The sequence below is a fragment of the Grampus griseus genome (genome assembly GCF_964374135.1).
Source record: "Grampus griseus genome assembly, chromosome: 12".
Lineage (NCBI taxonomy): Eukaryota > Metazoa > Chordata > Mammalia > Artiodactyla > Delphinidae > Grampus > Grampus griseus.
In genome coordinates, this window is record NC_139006.1 from 23,338,047 (window position 1) to 23,352,672 (window position 14,626).

Consider the following 14,626-nt stretch of genomic DNA (forward strand, 5'->3'; position numbering starts at 1 on the left):
GAATAGCAACCTTGTGGGGTGGAGAGGGATTCCTCAAGCTCTTTCTTTGTCAATAATCCATACAAAAGCTACATAATTTTAAAAGACCCAAGGCCAGCTGGGCACTCACCGCTGCTTGGCCTCCTTGATCCGCTTCTTGACATCAGCTTCTCTGCGAAGGGTAATGGCCGTGTTCTGGACCTGTCGCAACATCACCTAGAAACACACGCCAGCACCAAGTAAGGAGAGGAAGTGCTATGGGCCACAGCTGGTAATATCATTAACAACACATCTGAAACTTCTCACTTTAAATCACATGGACGCAAAAACAGACCTAGAAATTTACTTCCTTTCCACAGAAAAGGGCCCTAGCTAGGGACAAACACAAAAGCTGTGCTTCACTTGACCAGACTTGCTGACACAGAGGAGGAAACACCCCCAACTGAAACAACAGTCTGAAGAGGTGTGTGTGTCGCAGGGGAGGGGTGGAGAACTGCTGACCCTTACTGCTGTGTGTGACCTGAGGGAAGTGACCCTCTTCCATTTCTTTCTATAAACTGAGGATACTAACAGTGTCCACCTCACATGGTTGCCAAGATCCTGCCATACAGTGTGTTCAATAGTGACTATGGAAACATCATCACATCCCATTTTGCAGCTCTAGGGCAAGGGGTTCATGACTGGCGGTAGACAGAGCCAGGCGAGCTCTGGGATCCTAAGGGCAGCAATGCTGGAGAAGAGCTGCTGGGTCTGGGGCCTCACCCTGGAGTCCCGTGTCAGGTCTCCGCCCAGGCGCACTTCTAATGTCCGAGCTTTGCTCTCCGCCTCCCTTGCCTTCTCTTCAGCTGAAACCCAGAAGAAACCATGATAAGAATTCAAAAGGTCAAAACTCTTAGCTATCCCTCCTGGACCCCATAGTGCAGTCCCTGCCGTATGAGACATTCGTACACTGTCAGGGAACAGGTGAGCTGGGAGAGCAGCCTCCTTGCTTGGAAAGTCAAGGAGGCCCCAAGGAAAAAAGACACCTTTTCCAACTTTACAAATGAATCAGAACAGGTCAAGCACTGCCCAAGGCAACCAGAGTTAAACCCTCAGCAGGAGCTGGAAGTTACCAACAGTCCTCAGCCAACCACTCTCCTTGAGCAGCCAAGAAGCTTTGTCAGCAAGAGAGACCTTGAGATTTTTGCCCTGGAGTCAAGAAAACCAATTTCACAAGTATTTGTGCCAGAGGACAGTGTGGGACTCTTCACTCTGGGCAGGCAAGCTTTAGATAACAGCCTGTAAATGGCTGAAGGAGTAGCCTGGAAAGAAAAATTGCTGAGGGAGAGGTGGGAGAGAAACTGGACCAGTGGTTCAGGAAAGCCCACCCCTGGGTGTTGCATGGAGCTTTTGCCTGGATCCTGCTTTTGCCGCAAGCAACATCCCCCAGACGACCCTCCTGCCCAGGGGGTCATTACCAATCCGTGCCACGTGCTCAGCTTTCTTCACCTCCTGCTCCGCGCGAGTCTTGAACCGGCTTGACGTGTACTTGTACATCCTGGGGGGGCGGGGGGCGAGTAACCAGAGGGCCTGAGCATCAGAGGTGCAGGGCAGCAACTATCTTGGCCCTCCGATGAGTCAAAGCCAAGCTTATTTTAGCAAAAAGACTCAATTCCCTACTCCACTTGCCCCCTGCCATCCTGCTCCATCTTTGAAAAGCAACCTCACTACTCTCCGAGTGTGTCATTAATCCCACAGTAGAAACCAACCTCAGCAACGAGCAGGGCCTCTGCTTCCCTGTGTACTGTCTAAAGGGCCATTGGCCCTGCAACCAGAGGCTCAGACAGCTCACCGTGTCAGGCTGAGCACCCTCCACCTCACAGAAGGCACACTCAACAAACCTCACCAGCCACCTCTGCCCCTCCCTCAGGACCCAGTAGTTTGTCTGCAGTTAATCAAGCAGCTTAAAGACCCAAACGCAGTCAACACTGTCAGAGCCGCTGATCCACCATCACTTCAAAGATGCCCCAGAGACACATGGCCAGGCCCCATTCTTGGCCCAAAGGAAACAGCAAGCCAGGGTGGGCAGGCCCCTACCTGGGCTTGTAGAGGCAGCAGGAAAGCCTCTTGGTCTGCACCTTGTGCCCGTGGATGAAGATCCGCATCCGGGGATCAATGTAGAGCACAGCAGCATAGGCGCGGAAGGAGCGGCGCTCTGGCTTCCTGGAGGCAGCAGAATGGAGGGTGCTGTCACCCTCCCACCACCAGCCCAACCGAAGGCCTGGGTGGACAGCCTCTCTGCAGGCTCTCCACCTTTCCACCTCCCATCTCGGCTTCTCTTGCTGCCCTGAGGGGTGCTTCCTCTGTGTGGGCACCACATCCCACCTCCTCTCACGTCCCTGGCACAGACACCTAAACTGGCCCCACCATCCCAGCACGGACCTGGCAATTCCTCTCCCCTCTCTAGGCCTTGGTCTCTTTCTCATTCAAGTTAAGGAGCTGGGGCAAGGATGTGGATTAGTTGAGGACCTGCTGTCCTTCTATTCATCCCTTCTGCCTTGTGGCAGGAAGACATTGAGTTCTCAGCTTTACCAACTCTAAAACTGGGGAATTCAGGGAACAAGCTCACCCCTCTCAACCTCAAGTCACCTCCCTTTTCCTCCCTACCCAGCCACACTCACGTGCCCTCCGGAGAAGTCTCTGCCATCTGGATATCTCTTGGATTTGAGATTATGTCCAGCTCTGGCTCTCCGTTATCCATGAGTTTGAGATTGAAGATGATCACCAGCGTTCCTAGGGAATAGAAATCCTGTTGTTCTACCAGGCACCCCCAGCCAATCCCCATACTGCTCCTGGCTCTGGAGCTCCCTGATGCTAGAGGCCGCAGGCCTACTTACCACTGTCCCCAGGAATCTTCATGAACTGAGTCATCACTTCCTCTTCATTGCGGAAGGGAGAATACTTATAGATGAGTTCCGTCTCGATGGCAAACTTCTCCACGTTGTCTGTAACAGGTTCCCGGGTCCGAGCATTCCAGGTGGGCAATGGGACTATCACCTTTGGAGGAAGCACAAGCAAATGCTTGAAGGAAGCCCCAGAACAGCCTTCCCCCCGCAAATGTGCATCCATCTTTTCCCTCCCCACAGCAGCTCCACACTGCCCCAAGGGGAGGCCCAAGCCCCCCAGCCTGGCACCAGTGGCTCTAGCTTCTGCCCCTTCCCAAGACTCTGCCTCACACTGCTAGGTCCTCTGGGGTATGCTGCCTTATGGCCTGGGGGTCTTTGCATGAGCAGTTCCCTGCTTGGGATATCCCTGGTCATTTTCCCTATCTGGTAATAAGTTATTATTTCCACTAAGCAAAACATATTTGTGATGACCTAGTGAATCTAAAGACACACACAAACATAACTTATAACTCAGCAATTCTACTCCCAGGTATATATCCTAGGAGAAATAAAATCTAAAAACAAAACGCTATAGTATGAGTCCATTTATATAAAATTCATAAATAAGCAAAAAATAAACTATTATTCAAGAATGCATACACAGGTGACAAAATTATAAAGAAAAACAAGGAAATGACTGATCATCACCAAGGCAGTTCCTTAAGAGGTGCGATAAGGAATATGATTGGTGAGGGACACATGGGGACTTCTAGCATCAGTCTACGGTGGTGGCTACGTGGGTATTTGCTTTATAATTACTCTCAACTGTACGTAGGTTATTTTTTTTAATTTTATTGAAGTCTAGTTGATTTACAATGTTGTGTTAATTTCTGCTGTACAGCAAAGTGATTCAGTTATACATATATATATACATAGATTTTAATACACTCTTCCATATGTGTAAAATTTAATCTTACATCTACGTAATCTTCTAGAAAATCCTACCCTTGTCAATTATACCTCAATAAAGCTGGGAGAAAAATCCTACTCATTCTTCAAAAACCCTACTAAAACGCCACTTCCCCGGAGACATCAACATGCATCTCTCCCCCACGCCCCCACCCCTCTCCCAGGTGCCGGGGAGCCCTGTAGCCTGGGATTCCCTCTGCAGAGCAAACCACTCCAGGCACCTCAGAGGTTCAAAATGGCTGGCTGGCCCACCCTGCAGAAAAGGGGATTCTGTATTTTAACAAGCTCTGTGGTGATAAACTGTTAAGAGTTCTGAGGCACTTTACTGGTTTCTAAGAAGCTACAGTATTCAGCCCTGGGGCTGGTCTGGACACATTCCCACCCAGCTAAAAGTGATCTTATTTTGAAATCTTGGCTGAGTTCACACTAGAGTACAATCCAAAACAGTGACCTTCTAGCTCCAAGTAAGGAAAAAATTTCAACCTAGCTTTTTCACCGGGGGAATTGAATTCCATGTGTGTTCTGAGAATTGGTACCTCCTTTACACCTCCCAATCTTCACAGCAGTCCCAGGTGACAACGGCATTACTTTAACCTCTGGGCACTCACCTCATTTGACACCCACCCACCATTGGAATATTCCTCCTTTACTTTCAGGGTCACCACTCACCTGGCTTTCCTCCTACCCCTCTGGCCGCTCCTGCCTCCTTTGCTGCTTTCCCCTTCTCCTTGGCCTTTACATGTGGGTGGGCATGCCTAAGACCCCAGGCCCTCTTCTCCAACACGCTCTTTTAGGTGAGCCCATTCACTACGAAGATTCCTTGGAGTCTAAGCCTCCCCCGAGCTCCAGACCCAGACTTAACTTCGCGTGTCCAGGACAAAACGTACACGCTTCCCCTCCAAACTGCCCCTCTTCCATCCTTCCCCAGCTCCAGACAGCCCACCCCCAAGTACCACACCAGGACCTCAGCCATCTACAACCCCCCCTTCCCATTTCCCCTTTCCAACTGATTAAACACCAAATCTGCGGCCACTCCTATTTCTCTCACCTCCCTGCTGGAGTCCTGTAGACAGCCAGGGCCTCTGACACCAACACCCCAATCTTTCCAATCCAGGCACCACACAATAACCAAACTGATCATTTCAAAGAGGATCTAATACATTGCTTAGATTCCCTTTCCTGGATGCTTTTAATAAAGTCCCACACACTCCCCAAGGCCCAGAGGTCAGGCCCGACCTACCCTCTCTGCTCTCCAGAGGCCACCACCTCTCGTCAGGTGGCCCCTCTGCCCTTCCCACAGCCCCCACCAGCTCTCAGGCCAGGAACAGACCGTTTCTATTGACGCGCAGCCCCTGCTCGCACCACCCTCAGTCCACCAGGAAGCAGTCCTGAAAAGCCCAGCTGGGGCCAAATCCTCCTGCCCCACCTTTCCCGGGAGTGCTTGCCAGCTGCAGCACTTCTCTCACTCACCAAAAAGGCAAACAAACCCAGTGGCTCACGAAGTAAAGACGGCAGAAAAAGAGCCTTTCGTTCCCAGCATGAACTGATTTGCTATGATTTAGGCTCACATCTAAACAAGGCCAGTACCAATTTACTCACAGCCAACCAACACAGATGAGTTAGACTGACACTGACCGCATTTCACCTGTTTAAGTGACAGGAGTGGATTTCTCTCTGCAGACCCTCTTGGCCCCCTCTCAAGCTCTGGCCTCCATTTCTCACACAGGAAAGGAGTTAAGAGTCCAGTCTGAGGCTAGGCAGGCCAAGGCCTTCCCTGATCCTCCCATGAGCGGGCGTAGACCTCACCAAACCAGCTCTGCAGATATGAGACACCAGGCCCAAAGAGAATCAGCTGTGCATGTGTTTAACTTACACAGTTAATTACCAAAAGGTTTCAAAATCAGAATATTCTAGAGTCATTAGGCCTTCCTTCCAGCATAACAATAATCAGCTGAGGATGTGTGTCAGCTGCCACTTACTGAAAAACTTAAATGACTTTCCATGTGTTCACCTGCTTCACTACCTGTCCAGGCCCTGCAGGTATCAGACTTGTTTGTAGCTTCTGATATAAATGGTTAGAGTAACACATTTCCTCAAAAGGAAAATGCACTCACAGCACATTCCACAAAATCACCATCATATGGGAAAGACAGTGCTGTTCCTATTATTATCACCAGCTGTGGTCTCCACCCATAGTCAGGGAAGCCCCAAATACTCCCCCTGATAAAACAGCTCTCCCCAGTGACAACCCCTACCCCAGGACTGAATTCAAGCTGCAGATCTACGAGACCTACAAATCCAACTCTTGGTTCCTGACACTTGAAGGCCTCATTCTCAGAACCGGGACATCTCTTCTCTGAAGCTGTGAGATTTTACTTCCTCTCCCATTAAGACACCTGCCTTGGGCTTCCCTGGTGGCGTGGTGGTTGGGAGTCCGCCTGCCGATGCAGGGGACGTGGGTTCGTGCCCCGGTCTGGGAGGATCCCGCGTGCCGCGGAGCGCCTGGACCCATGGGCCATGGCCGCTGGGCCTGCGCGTCCGGAGCCTGTGCTCTACGGTGGGAGAGGCCACGTCAGTGAGAAGCCCGCGTACAGAAAAAAAAAAAAAAAAGACACCTGCCTTAACCCCTCAACCAGTTCATCCAACCAACCAGCTAATCCCCTAACAGGGGATGTGGCTGCAATCCTGCAACGCCAATAAGCCCAGCATGCAAATGACCTATGAAAACAGCCTGGGCAGAACTAGGAAGTAGAATGGTGACTGGGAGAACGAGGATGGGACCTACTTCATCAATGCCTTCCTCCTCGTGAAAGGTACGCGACAGGAAGAGACAGGTCATGGTCTCTTCCTTCTTGGTGAAGAGGATAAAATCCTTCCCAATGCGCATTGAGCCCCTGAAAGGGAAGCAGAAATGGGTTATTCTCCTAGGGATTCAAAAGCTCATCTGAAGAAGGAGCAAATCCCCCCTCTGGACGTGATGAGACTGCCTTTGGAGGGCTCCCCTAAAGGCCTCCCTGGGACCCAGGACCCTGAGCTGAGCTCCACAGCACTCGCTCCCTCTCCTCCCCGCCCCCCACCTCCCGACACTCCTCCTCCTGCTCTTCCGTGGGCCTCAGTTTCTCCTCATCACCTTCTCAACCACATTTTCCCAGCATGCAGGGTTCTCTCACCACCAAGCATCAGCCCCAGGGGAGTCTCACCCCAGCTTGTCGCTGCCTGTGCTCTGGTTTCTTCCCAGCCACACAGGGCTGCTGTGGCCTAACTGTGAGCCACCAGGTTTCACTCCAGTAACACCTCCAACACACACATCATCTTCCACACTGAGCACATCCAGGTCTCACCCTGTCCTTCCTTCACTGACACAAACTCCCCTCCCATCCACTCATCAAACGGCAGCACCATCAAGGGAAGAGCCCACTGCCTATGCTCACAAGTCCTCAAAAAACCAGGATGGCCCCAAGGCTCAGCCAAACACAGGGCTAACCAAAGTATCACTGCTGAACACAGTTCCAAGGAGGCCTACAATTGGCTCATGTCCTGTAACCACAACCATCTTGTGTCTTGAATTGTTTTGTCACCTCATTAAGCCACAGGTCCCTGCTTTAGGAAGCAAATGGTTTCTGAAAAATGTGCCTCCAGGCTGACTTCCACAAGGCAAAAGTCTGAACGGAATCAACTGCTCCTTCCTCTATTTGGCTGAGTTAATCCTTCTGAGGAGCAGGCAAGGACAGGCCTTTCCGGGAAACACTGAACAGGGCAAAAGTGTGAAGCACCAGTGGGAACAGGACCCACTGATCTGTCTTCTGAGCAGCTTCTGGCTTTATGGCTATTACCTCATTAGTCCTCCTAATACCCCAGGGAGGTGACAGCGGCGGGAAGCCTTATTACTCCCTTCTATGTAAATACAAATACAAACTGGGCCAGTGTGCCAAGTATGCAAATGAACGCCATGCCCCATTTCCCCGAATGTTCAGGAAAACTCCAGGACATTATCCAGAGATGCCCGGTGGCTGCCAAGTTGTTTTTCTCCTCCTCCAGTTCCCGAGGTGCTGGCAATGCTCCCTCCCCAGACAATCTCACAGTCCTCCTCCTGCCTCCCTGAAACTTACCGGTGGCAAAACGAGGCAAATTAGCTTACCTTCTGCCAAAGCTTGCTCTTACCCTAATTTTGCAAAACCTCTCACTTTGTGCCTCTTCCCTGTCTTTGATCCTGACCTTGGAGGGTAAATAGCAACAACCCAGAAACGCCACTTCTCTGCTGGCTTCTCTGCTTCACAGCCCTATTCTCACCACAAATCACTTCCTCCTGAAACTCTTTCAACTTCTACACTGGTTTCAAAATGAATTCACTCTGAACACTAGAGGGCTCCTTCTCAATGGCGCCTTCTCAAAAGTCGTTCTACCAGAATATGCTGATGGCAACACTCTCAACTTCGGTATGCTTTCCTTCCTGGTCTTCTAAGCACTTCCAGAATCACATTTCATTTGCTCCTGAAGCTTCCTCAGTAAGGAAGAATGTCAGCATTTAGAAGCCCATTTTCTACAGTAGGAAACAGATACTCAGAAAAGGTGAAATGGCTTGTCTGAAGTCACAGAGCTGATAAAACCAGGAAGGGGTTTTATCTATAATCCAGAAGGGAAGTCAGGGTTTCTTACATCTGACTCTAGGAGAACTCAGTTGTTGGAAACTTAGATCACCACACCAGAATCACCTGGGCCCTACCCCAGGCCCACCAAATCAGGCCCAAAATCTACCATGGAAAGATCAAAGGAGAGATGAAGTAAGAAGGGAGAAACTAGGCTAGGGCTCTCACAGTAATGATAGATTCTTAACCTACTCATATGTGTTATAATCTCAATTTACAAAGGAGGAGGCTGAGGCTCACAGAAGCAATTAAGCGGCTGATGTCAGATTTGAACTTTGGTTTGACTGAAGTGAGATGGACAGCAGCTCCGGCCTTGCAGTCAGAAAGACGTGGTGCATATCTCAGCTCTACACTTGAGCATTTTCACACCTTTGGGCAAGTCACATCACTCCTATAAACCTCAATTTTCTCATCTGAAGATGAGAATCATAGTACATATACCTCACAGGGCTATGGTGAGGATTAAACGAAATCATCCAAGTAAAGTTTTTAGCACAGTGCCCAGCACATGGTAAGTGCTTGTTATTGAGAGACAAGTGGGAGATCCAGGTACCAGGTCCTTGCCATCATGGGAAGCACTCTCTCTCTTCCCCATATATCCAAGCTGGTTGCATGGAGGGACAACTGATGCTGCTGCCCAACCAAACACCACCCTCAAATAAAACAACACATTTCCATAGCAAGACTAGAAACATGACTCAGAATTCCATTTGCAGAAACTCCAATCCCACTAAATCTTATTCCATCCAAAGGTATGTACAACTGGAAGTGAGCATTTCAGAAATAGAAATCTTTCTCTTGGGGCTTCACTCAAAACCAGAACACCACATTCCAAATGCCAAACAAGTGGGAACCAAGGGCTGAGAAAGAAGTCTCAAGGGATGGGGAGACATTAGGTAGGTCCCTGCTACAGGGCCTGGCAGGACATGTGAGTAGCAACCAGGTCCTTTGGTGGTGTTGTGGGGGGGTGTTTTGGGTCTCTCACTAACTCACCCTGGATCCCCAGTGCCTGGCACAAAGTGTGACAGGTGCTCAGGGGACACACGGCACCACGGAGTGACCCCCTCACCATCTCATAAGCAACCCAAGCCCACAAAACAGCCACTTGCATCTTCAACCACAAGGTAAAAATAAGAATTTTCAGTAGGAGGAGAGGTGCTGTTCCAGAGCACAGTGCCAAGAGAAACCTACAGCTTCTCCCACCTCAATGATTTTGGATGTTCATACTCTTTGATCTGTGACGTAGGCTGGACATCAGCTGCTAAGTCCCCAAACCACAACTCCTTCCCGACTCTCCTCCTGTTCCAGAATTACAGTGATGGACGGACAAGGACGAGGAACATTTTCATTGGACAGAAGCAGGAGGGCATTGCTCGATTTTGTTTTGAGTCCTGGGACAGGCTTCTAGTATACTTACGATTTTAACCCATTCCCGTACTGCCCAATCTGGGTGGACTCAGGCGTTCGCTTGGCTGACTTCCCAAACTGGATCACGCTAGCAGCATCACCTGAAGTGGCGGACACAAGACAAAGTGAAAAGTTTGCTTTTCTTTCCCAGACTCTCAAAAATCAAAGGTCTGAGCCTTGTTAAATCCAAGCAGGGTTGTCTGTCTACTGAAAACCTCTGTCCAAGGAAATTCACAACCATGAGGCAAATGGAGGAAACCTCTGACTGGCCTGTCAGTACTGCCATCACTGGGCCCTTGTTCTGTTACCAGAACGTGGTAATAAGGCTGGGGGAGGCCACCACAGTTCCAGCTCCAGGATGTTACACAAGCTGATAAATACAATGTCAAGAGACAGGTAATCTGACGGACTTCAGGCTGCCATTCAGATCCTATCTCCCATGCTAGAATAAAACCCAGCAAATCTGTGAGTGGAATTAAGCCTGAGATGTTGCAAGAGACCTCCCTCTCCCTTCTAGTCACAAGAGTGAGGCAGAAAAACAAGTTAACACAATAAGCATTTTGTAAAAATGGTTACTTCCTCCCCAAAAGAAGCAATCAGCCCAACACTTACTTGGATCCATTCCTGCTCCATCATCCAAAAAACAAAGCATAAATCCTCCGCGAAGGTCCTCTCGCCTTTCTGTAAAAGAAGGAGCTGCCATTACTGGGCAGTTACCCACCAGAGGGCGGCAACCTGTTTGTGATCGGAAGGTGGATCAATGTGAAGCTTAGTCCAAAAAGGCCTTCTCCTGCTAACAGTCCTAGCTAGTGTGAGTTAAATGTCAGGGCCCTTGATGGTAGGAATTTCCATCAAAGGCTCTCCAATGCATTCTAGTCCACGACAAAGCATAAGAGAATGTATAAGGAAGGGACAGAGAATACCTAGTCCAGCATCTAGCCACAGCCAGGGCCACTGAACATGCACGGATTTCATACACACCTCAACCATCCTTCTGCCTCTCTGCACCTGGATTTTTTCCACCTCTGCCTTCTGCTGTGGACACTAAAGTACTCCAACTACGACATGCTGTACCTTATCAACAGTGCTCAAATTCAACAGGGCACCTCGTTTGTGGGTTAAGTTCGGGGTAGCCTTCAGATAAAGTGATGGAGCCAGACGTGCTATGGACACAGTGGTAGCAGCTGCTATCTAGAAGGTGAATTACTAAGTCAGTATGTGATTAGCCCCAGGCCAACCATAGTTTCTGGGCCATCAGTATTCATCATCACATCCCCTCCTTGCCATGGGTCCTTCAAATAGCTCCCCATCCCAGAAGTGAGATGGCACAGAGTATAGTGAGAGCTGCCTGGTTTCCAACTGGACCTGCTCGACTGGAGAGAGGAACAGTCCTTCGACAATAAGAGACAGAGCAGCTGTGGCAGGGCATCCTGACCGACAGGAAGGAAATGTATGAGACTAAGGCTGCCATTCCAGTGGCTAGAAGAACCCCTTCCTTCAGCAGCTGTCTCTACAGCAGCAAGTGGTCACTCAGAGCAGTCTGGGTCCAAGCACATCAGAGACACTGGAGAAGAGATTCCCAAACAGGGAAGGGAACCACACTAGAGTTTCCAAGGTGCCTTTTGACCCCAGTGATGAGGACTAGGCAGGCAAAGGAGGAACGGCACAGGCCTTGGAATCAGGAGAGCATTTGTACTAAAAAGGAAGAAGGTCAGTTTAAGGTACTACAGGGATAAGCCCAAGGCTGCCTTGGAGTCTATTCCCTAATTGAGGACATTTTTGTCTCCCCCAAGCTGCAGTTCACCAACTTCACCCAACTATCTAAGCAGTGGAACCTCAGTTTAAAATGCTCTTTGTCCTCCCCTCAAGTTAAATACTCAAGTAAGTCATAACCACCTCTGTTAAATGGACTAGTTAATGTAATTTAAAATGCTATTTCAGAAGTACTATAAGCCACAGAGATTTTCAAGTATCATTCGATGTTCAGGAAGCTGAACTTTGCTGAAACATTAATCACAGGTGCTTCCTGAAAGTTCGAGAATAAGGACCTTCTTGGAAGTACTACTGGTAGATAAGAAAATTTTTCCTGTGGCAGTGCCTTTTATCAGTCTGGAGAACCCAAATGAGATCTAGTAAGCAGAAGCAAGGGCAAAAAAGGTGCAAAAATTTCTCAAAGTTTCCTTCTGGAGGAAGCAAAGTGTCATATGGAGACTCAAACTGGGTCAGGAACAGAGCGTGGTAAAGAAAGTGTTCTAAATCTAGCCAAGAGCCATTTGCTGTATGCTTTAGCCATAAAATGTACACGAAGACTCTGCTTTGGGATCTAGAAATTGGTTCAAGCCAAGTGTATCTGAAAAACCTCCAAGGATTGATTACTGGCATTTCTTGAACACTACCTAGGAATTACTTCTAGGTCCTTATGTTTGGTAGAACAGGACTCACGGGCCGTTTTCTTTTTTTTTTTTAATTTTGATGCTTTTTAAAAAAAATTTATTCATGTCTGGCTGCGTTGGGTCTTCATTGCTGCGCGCGGGCTTTCTCTAGTTGCAGCAAGCGGGGGTTACTCTTCGCTGCCGTGCGCAGGCTTCTCATTGCAGTGGCTTCTCTTATTGTGGAGCATGAGCTCAAGGCGCACAGGCTTCAGTAGTTGTGGCACACAGGCTCGGTAATTGTGGCTCGCGGGCTCTAGAGCACAGGCTCAGTAGTTGTGGCGCACGGGCTTAGTTGCTCCACACACAGCATGTGGGATCTTCCCGGACCAGAGCTTGAACCCGTGTGCCCTGCACTTGCAGGCGGATTCTTAACCACTGCGCCACCAGGGAAGTCCACACAGGCTGTTTTAACACACAATCATCACTTAACAGTGGGTCTGAGATCCCTTTCTTGCCCAAGGACTTCATTTTAAAGCTTTTTCATATGTTTATGAGAGTGAGAAACCCACCTATGGAGGGTCCTCCTGGCCACACAGTGACCAACAGTAAGTAAGCAGCTAGCAGTGTTCAGGTCCACAGTCACGTGTGGCACTGCCTCAGGGCCAAAAGAGACTAGGTGACACAGCAGTAACTCCTTCAACTTTGTAAGGAGGCAGTATGGCATCTTCACTTGGCTAAAATGCTTATCCCTATCACTCAGTTATTCAATGTGCCTGGCTCTGTGATGAAGATAATAGCCGAGAATAATGCGGATGTGATCACTGCCTTCAGGGAGCTTACAATTCATAGGATAGCTACTCCCTGTAGCAGATCAGTAAGCAGGAGGGTTTAAGCAGAAGGAGACTGAGAAGAGTGTCAGCTAGAGCAAAGGCAGTGTGCATAAGGATCACCTGAAGAGCCTGTTAAAATACAGATTCGGGGCTCCACCCTGCAGAGTCTAGTAGTGTGGGTCGGAGGTGGTACCTGAGAATTTGCATTTCTAACAAGCTCCCAGGTGATGCCAATACTGTCCACCACTGGTCCACTCTTTGAGAAGCAGAGAGCTAGAGCTAGCAAGAACTAGAAGGCCTCTCTGCTCGAACCTATCTCCCCAGACATTCCAGCAGTTAGAGATACATTCCTAGCACATTCTATTCACTTTAGTCAGTCAATTGAGTGCTATCTAAAGCCTCTAAGCAAAGGATTTTTATGAAGATGGGGGAGTTCTGGACAGAAGGGAGTCTAGGCAGCTGGAGGTTGTCTGCTCCCCGTCCCAACATACATCTCAGAAGCAAGACAAGGAGGGCAAAGCCAAACTACCTTCTTTGCAGTTGTGCTTCAGGCCCTGGTAGCAGCTATGTACAATCACAGACCCAGTGTGGAAGGCTGCACATCTAAGTTTCCCCCAACATGACCAAGTCTGGCCTCTCCAAGTTAGCCCAACGTTCCTCCATCCAACTCCCATTGGGGAGAACAGGAAAAAGAAAGAAGCTGGAAAGGAGATGTGAAATGGAGCTATAAGTCAAAAGTCAGAGGCGACAAAATGATGTTGTCCTCAGCGGAGGCTGTAACAGAACAACACTCAAGTTCCTCGTACTTTGCAATGTGTTTGAGCAGTATTTGTTTCAGCTACATTTGCTCTAATTTTCCATTTACTAACCATTGACCTGGCATCACAAAAGGGATCTTTCTTTGAGGCATGGCAGTCCCTATCCAAGGAAGTCCAGAAGATCAATAAAAATACACTCTACTTCTGACAGGCACGTTATGGTCTGGCCCCACCTAACAGGAATGCTTTGGGTACGGGAGTCTGATTCCTTTCTCACCCTTCTTTAAATTACAATGTGAATGTGTGGCGAATTCAAACCACATCTGATGTTGGGGGAGATTTCCGAGTTCAGTTATCAATCTAGTTTCAGAATGGGAGACAGGAAGATACTTTCCCCAATATAGTAAGAACAAAAACTTTATATTACTAATTCTATTATTCTACTTGTAAAATGAGGTTGCTTTTATTCCTCCTGTTGAATGTGTTAATACGGCACTGAAGTAGAAAAGTGTGAAGTTAGGGGCACCTCAGTCAAGATTCCCAATCTCAAGGTACTTGAGAGTAAATCAAGTCTTTCTCCAAAATGCTATAGTGCTTAGCGCTTCTATCACACCATTTAATCTTTAACTACCTTGACAGTTCCCTCAAGATCAAGTTATTGTTCTCTAATCATCTGTAGAGTGCTGTCTCTCCAATTAGTGACTAAGCTGTCTAATGAGAATTTAGCAAAGGCCCCATCTCATGCTCTCTCGACTCCTCCCAAAACACAACAGCAGTAACACTGAGCACAGAATGAATGCA

General features: G+C 48.7%; 1 protein-coding gene across 4 annotated transcripts in view; it reads right to left on the reverse strand.

Moving 5' to 3' along the window:
- The window catches only part of MORC2 (MORC family CW-type zinc finger 2), a 43,521-nt gene that overhangs the window by 15,151 nt on the left and 13,744 nt on the right, over positions 1–14,626 (reverse strand). For all 4 annotated transcript variants that reach the window (XM_082667336.1, XM_082667338.1, XM_082667337.1 and 1 more), the window contains exons 4-12: positions 10,478–10,546; positions 9,876–9,966; positions 6,598–6,706; positions 2,856–3,015; positions 2,640–2,751; positions 2,056–2,181; positions 1,437–1,516; positions 742–824; positions 110–195 (exon numbers count right to left, since the gene is read on the reverse strand). In XM_082667336.1, coding sequence (XP_082523462.1) covers positions 110–195; positions 742–824; positions 1,437–1,516; positions 2,056–2,181; positions 2,640–2,751; positions 2,856–3,015; positions 6,598–6,706; positions 9,876–9,966; positions 10,478–10,546 — 916 coding nt within the window. The remainder of the gene's footprint in view (positions 1–109; positions 196–741; positions 825–1,436; positions 1,517–2,055; positions 2,182–2,639; positions 2,752–2,855; positions 3,016–6,597; positions 6,707–9,875; positions 9,967–10,477; positions 10,547–14,626) is intronic.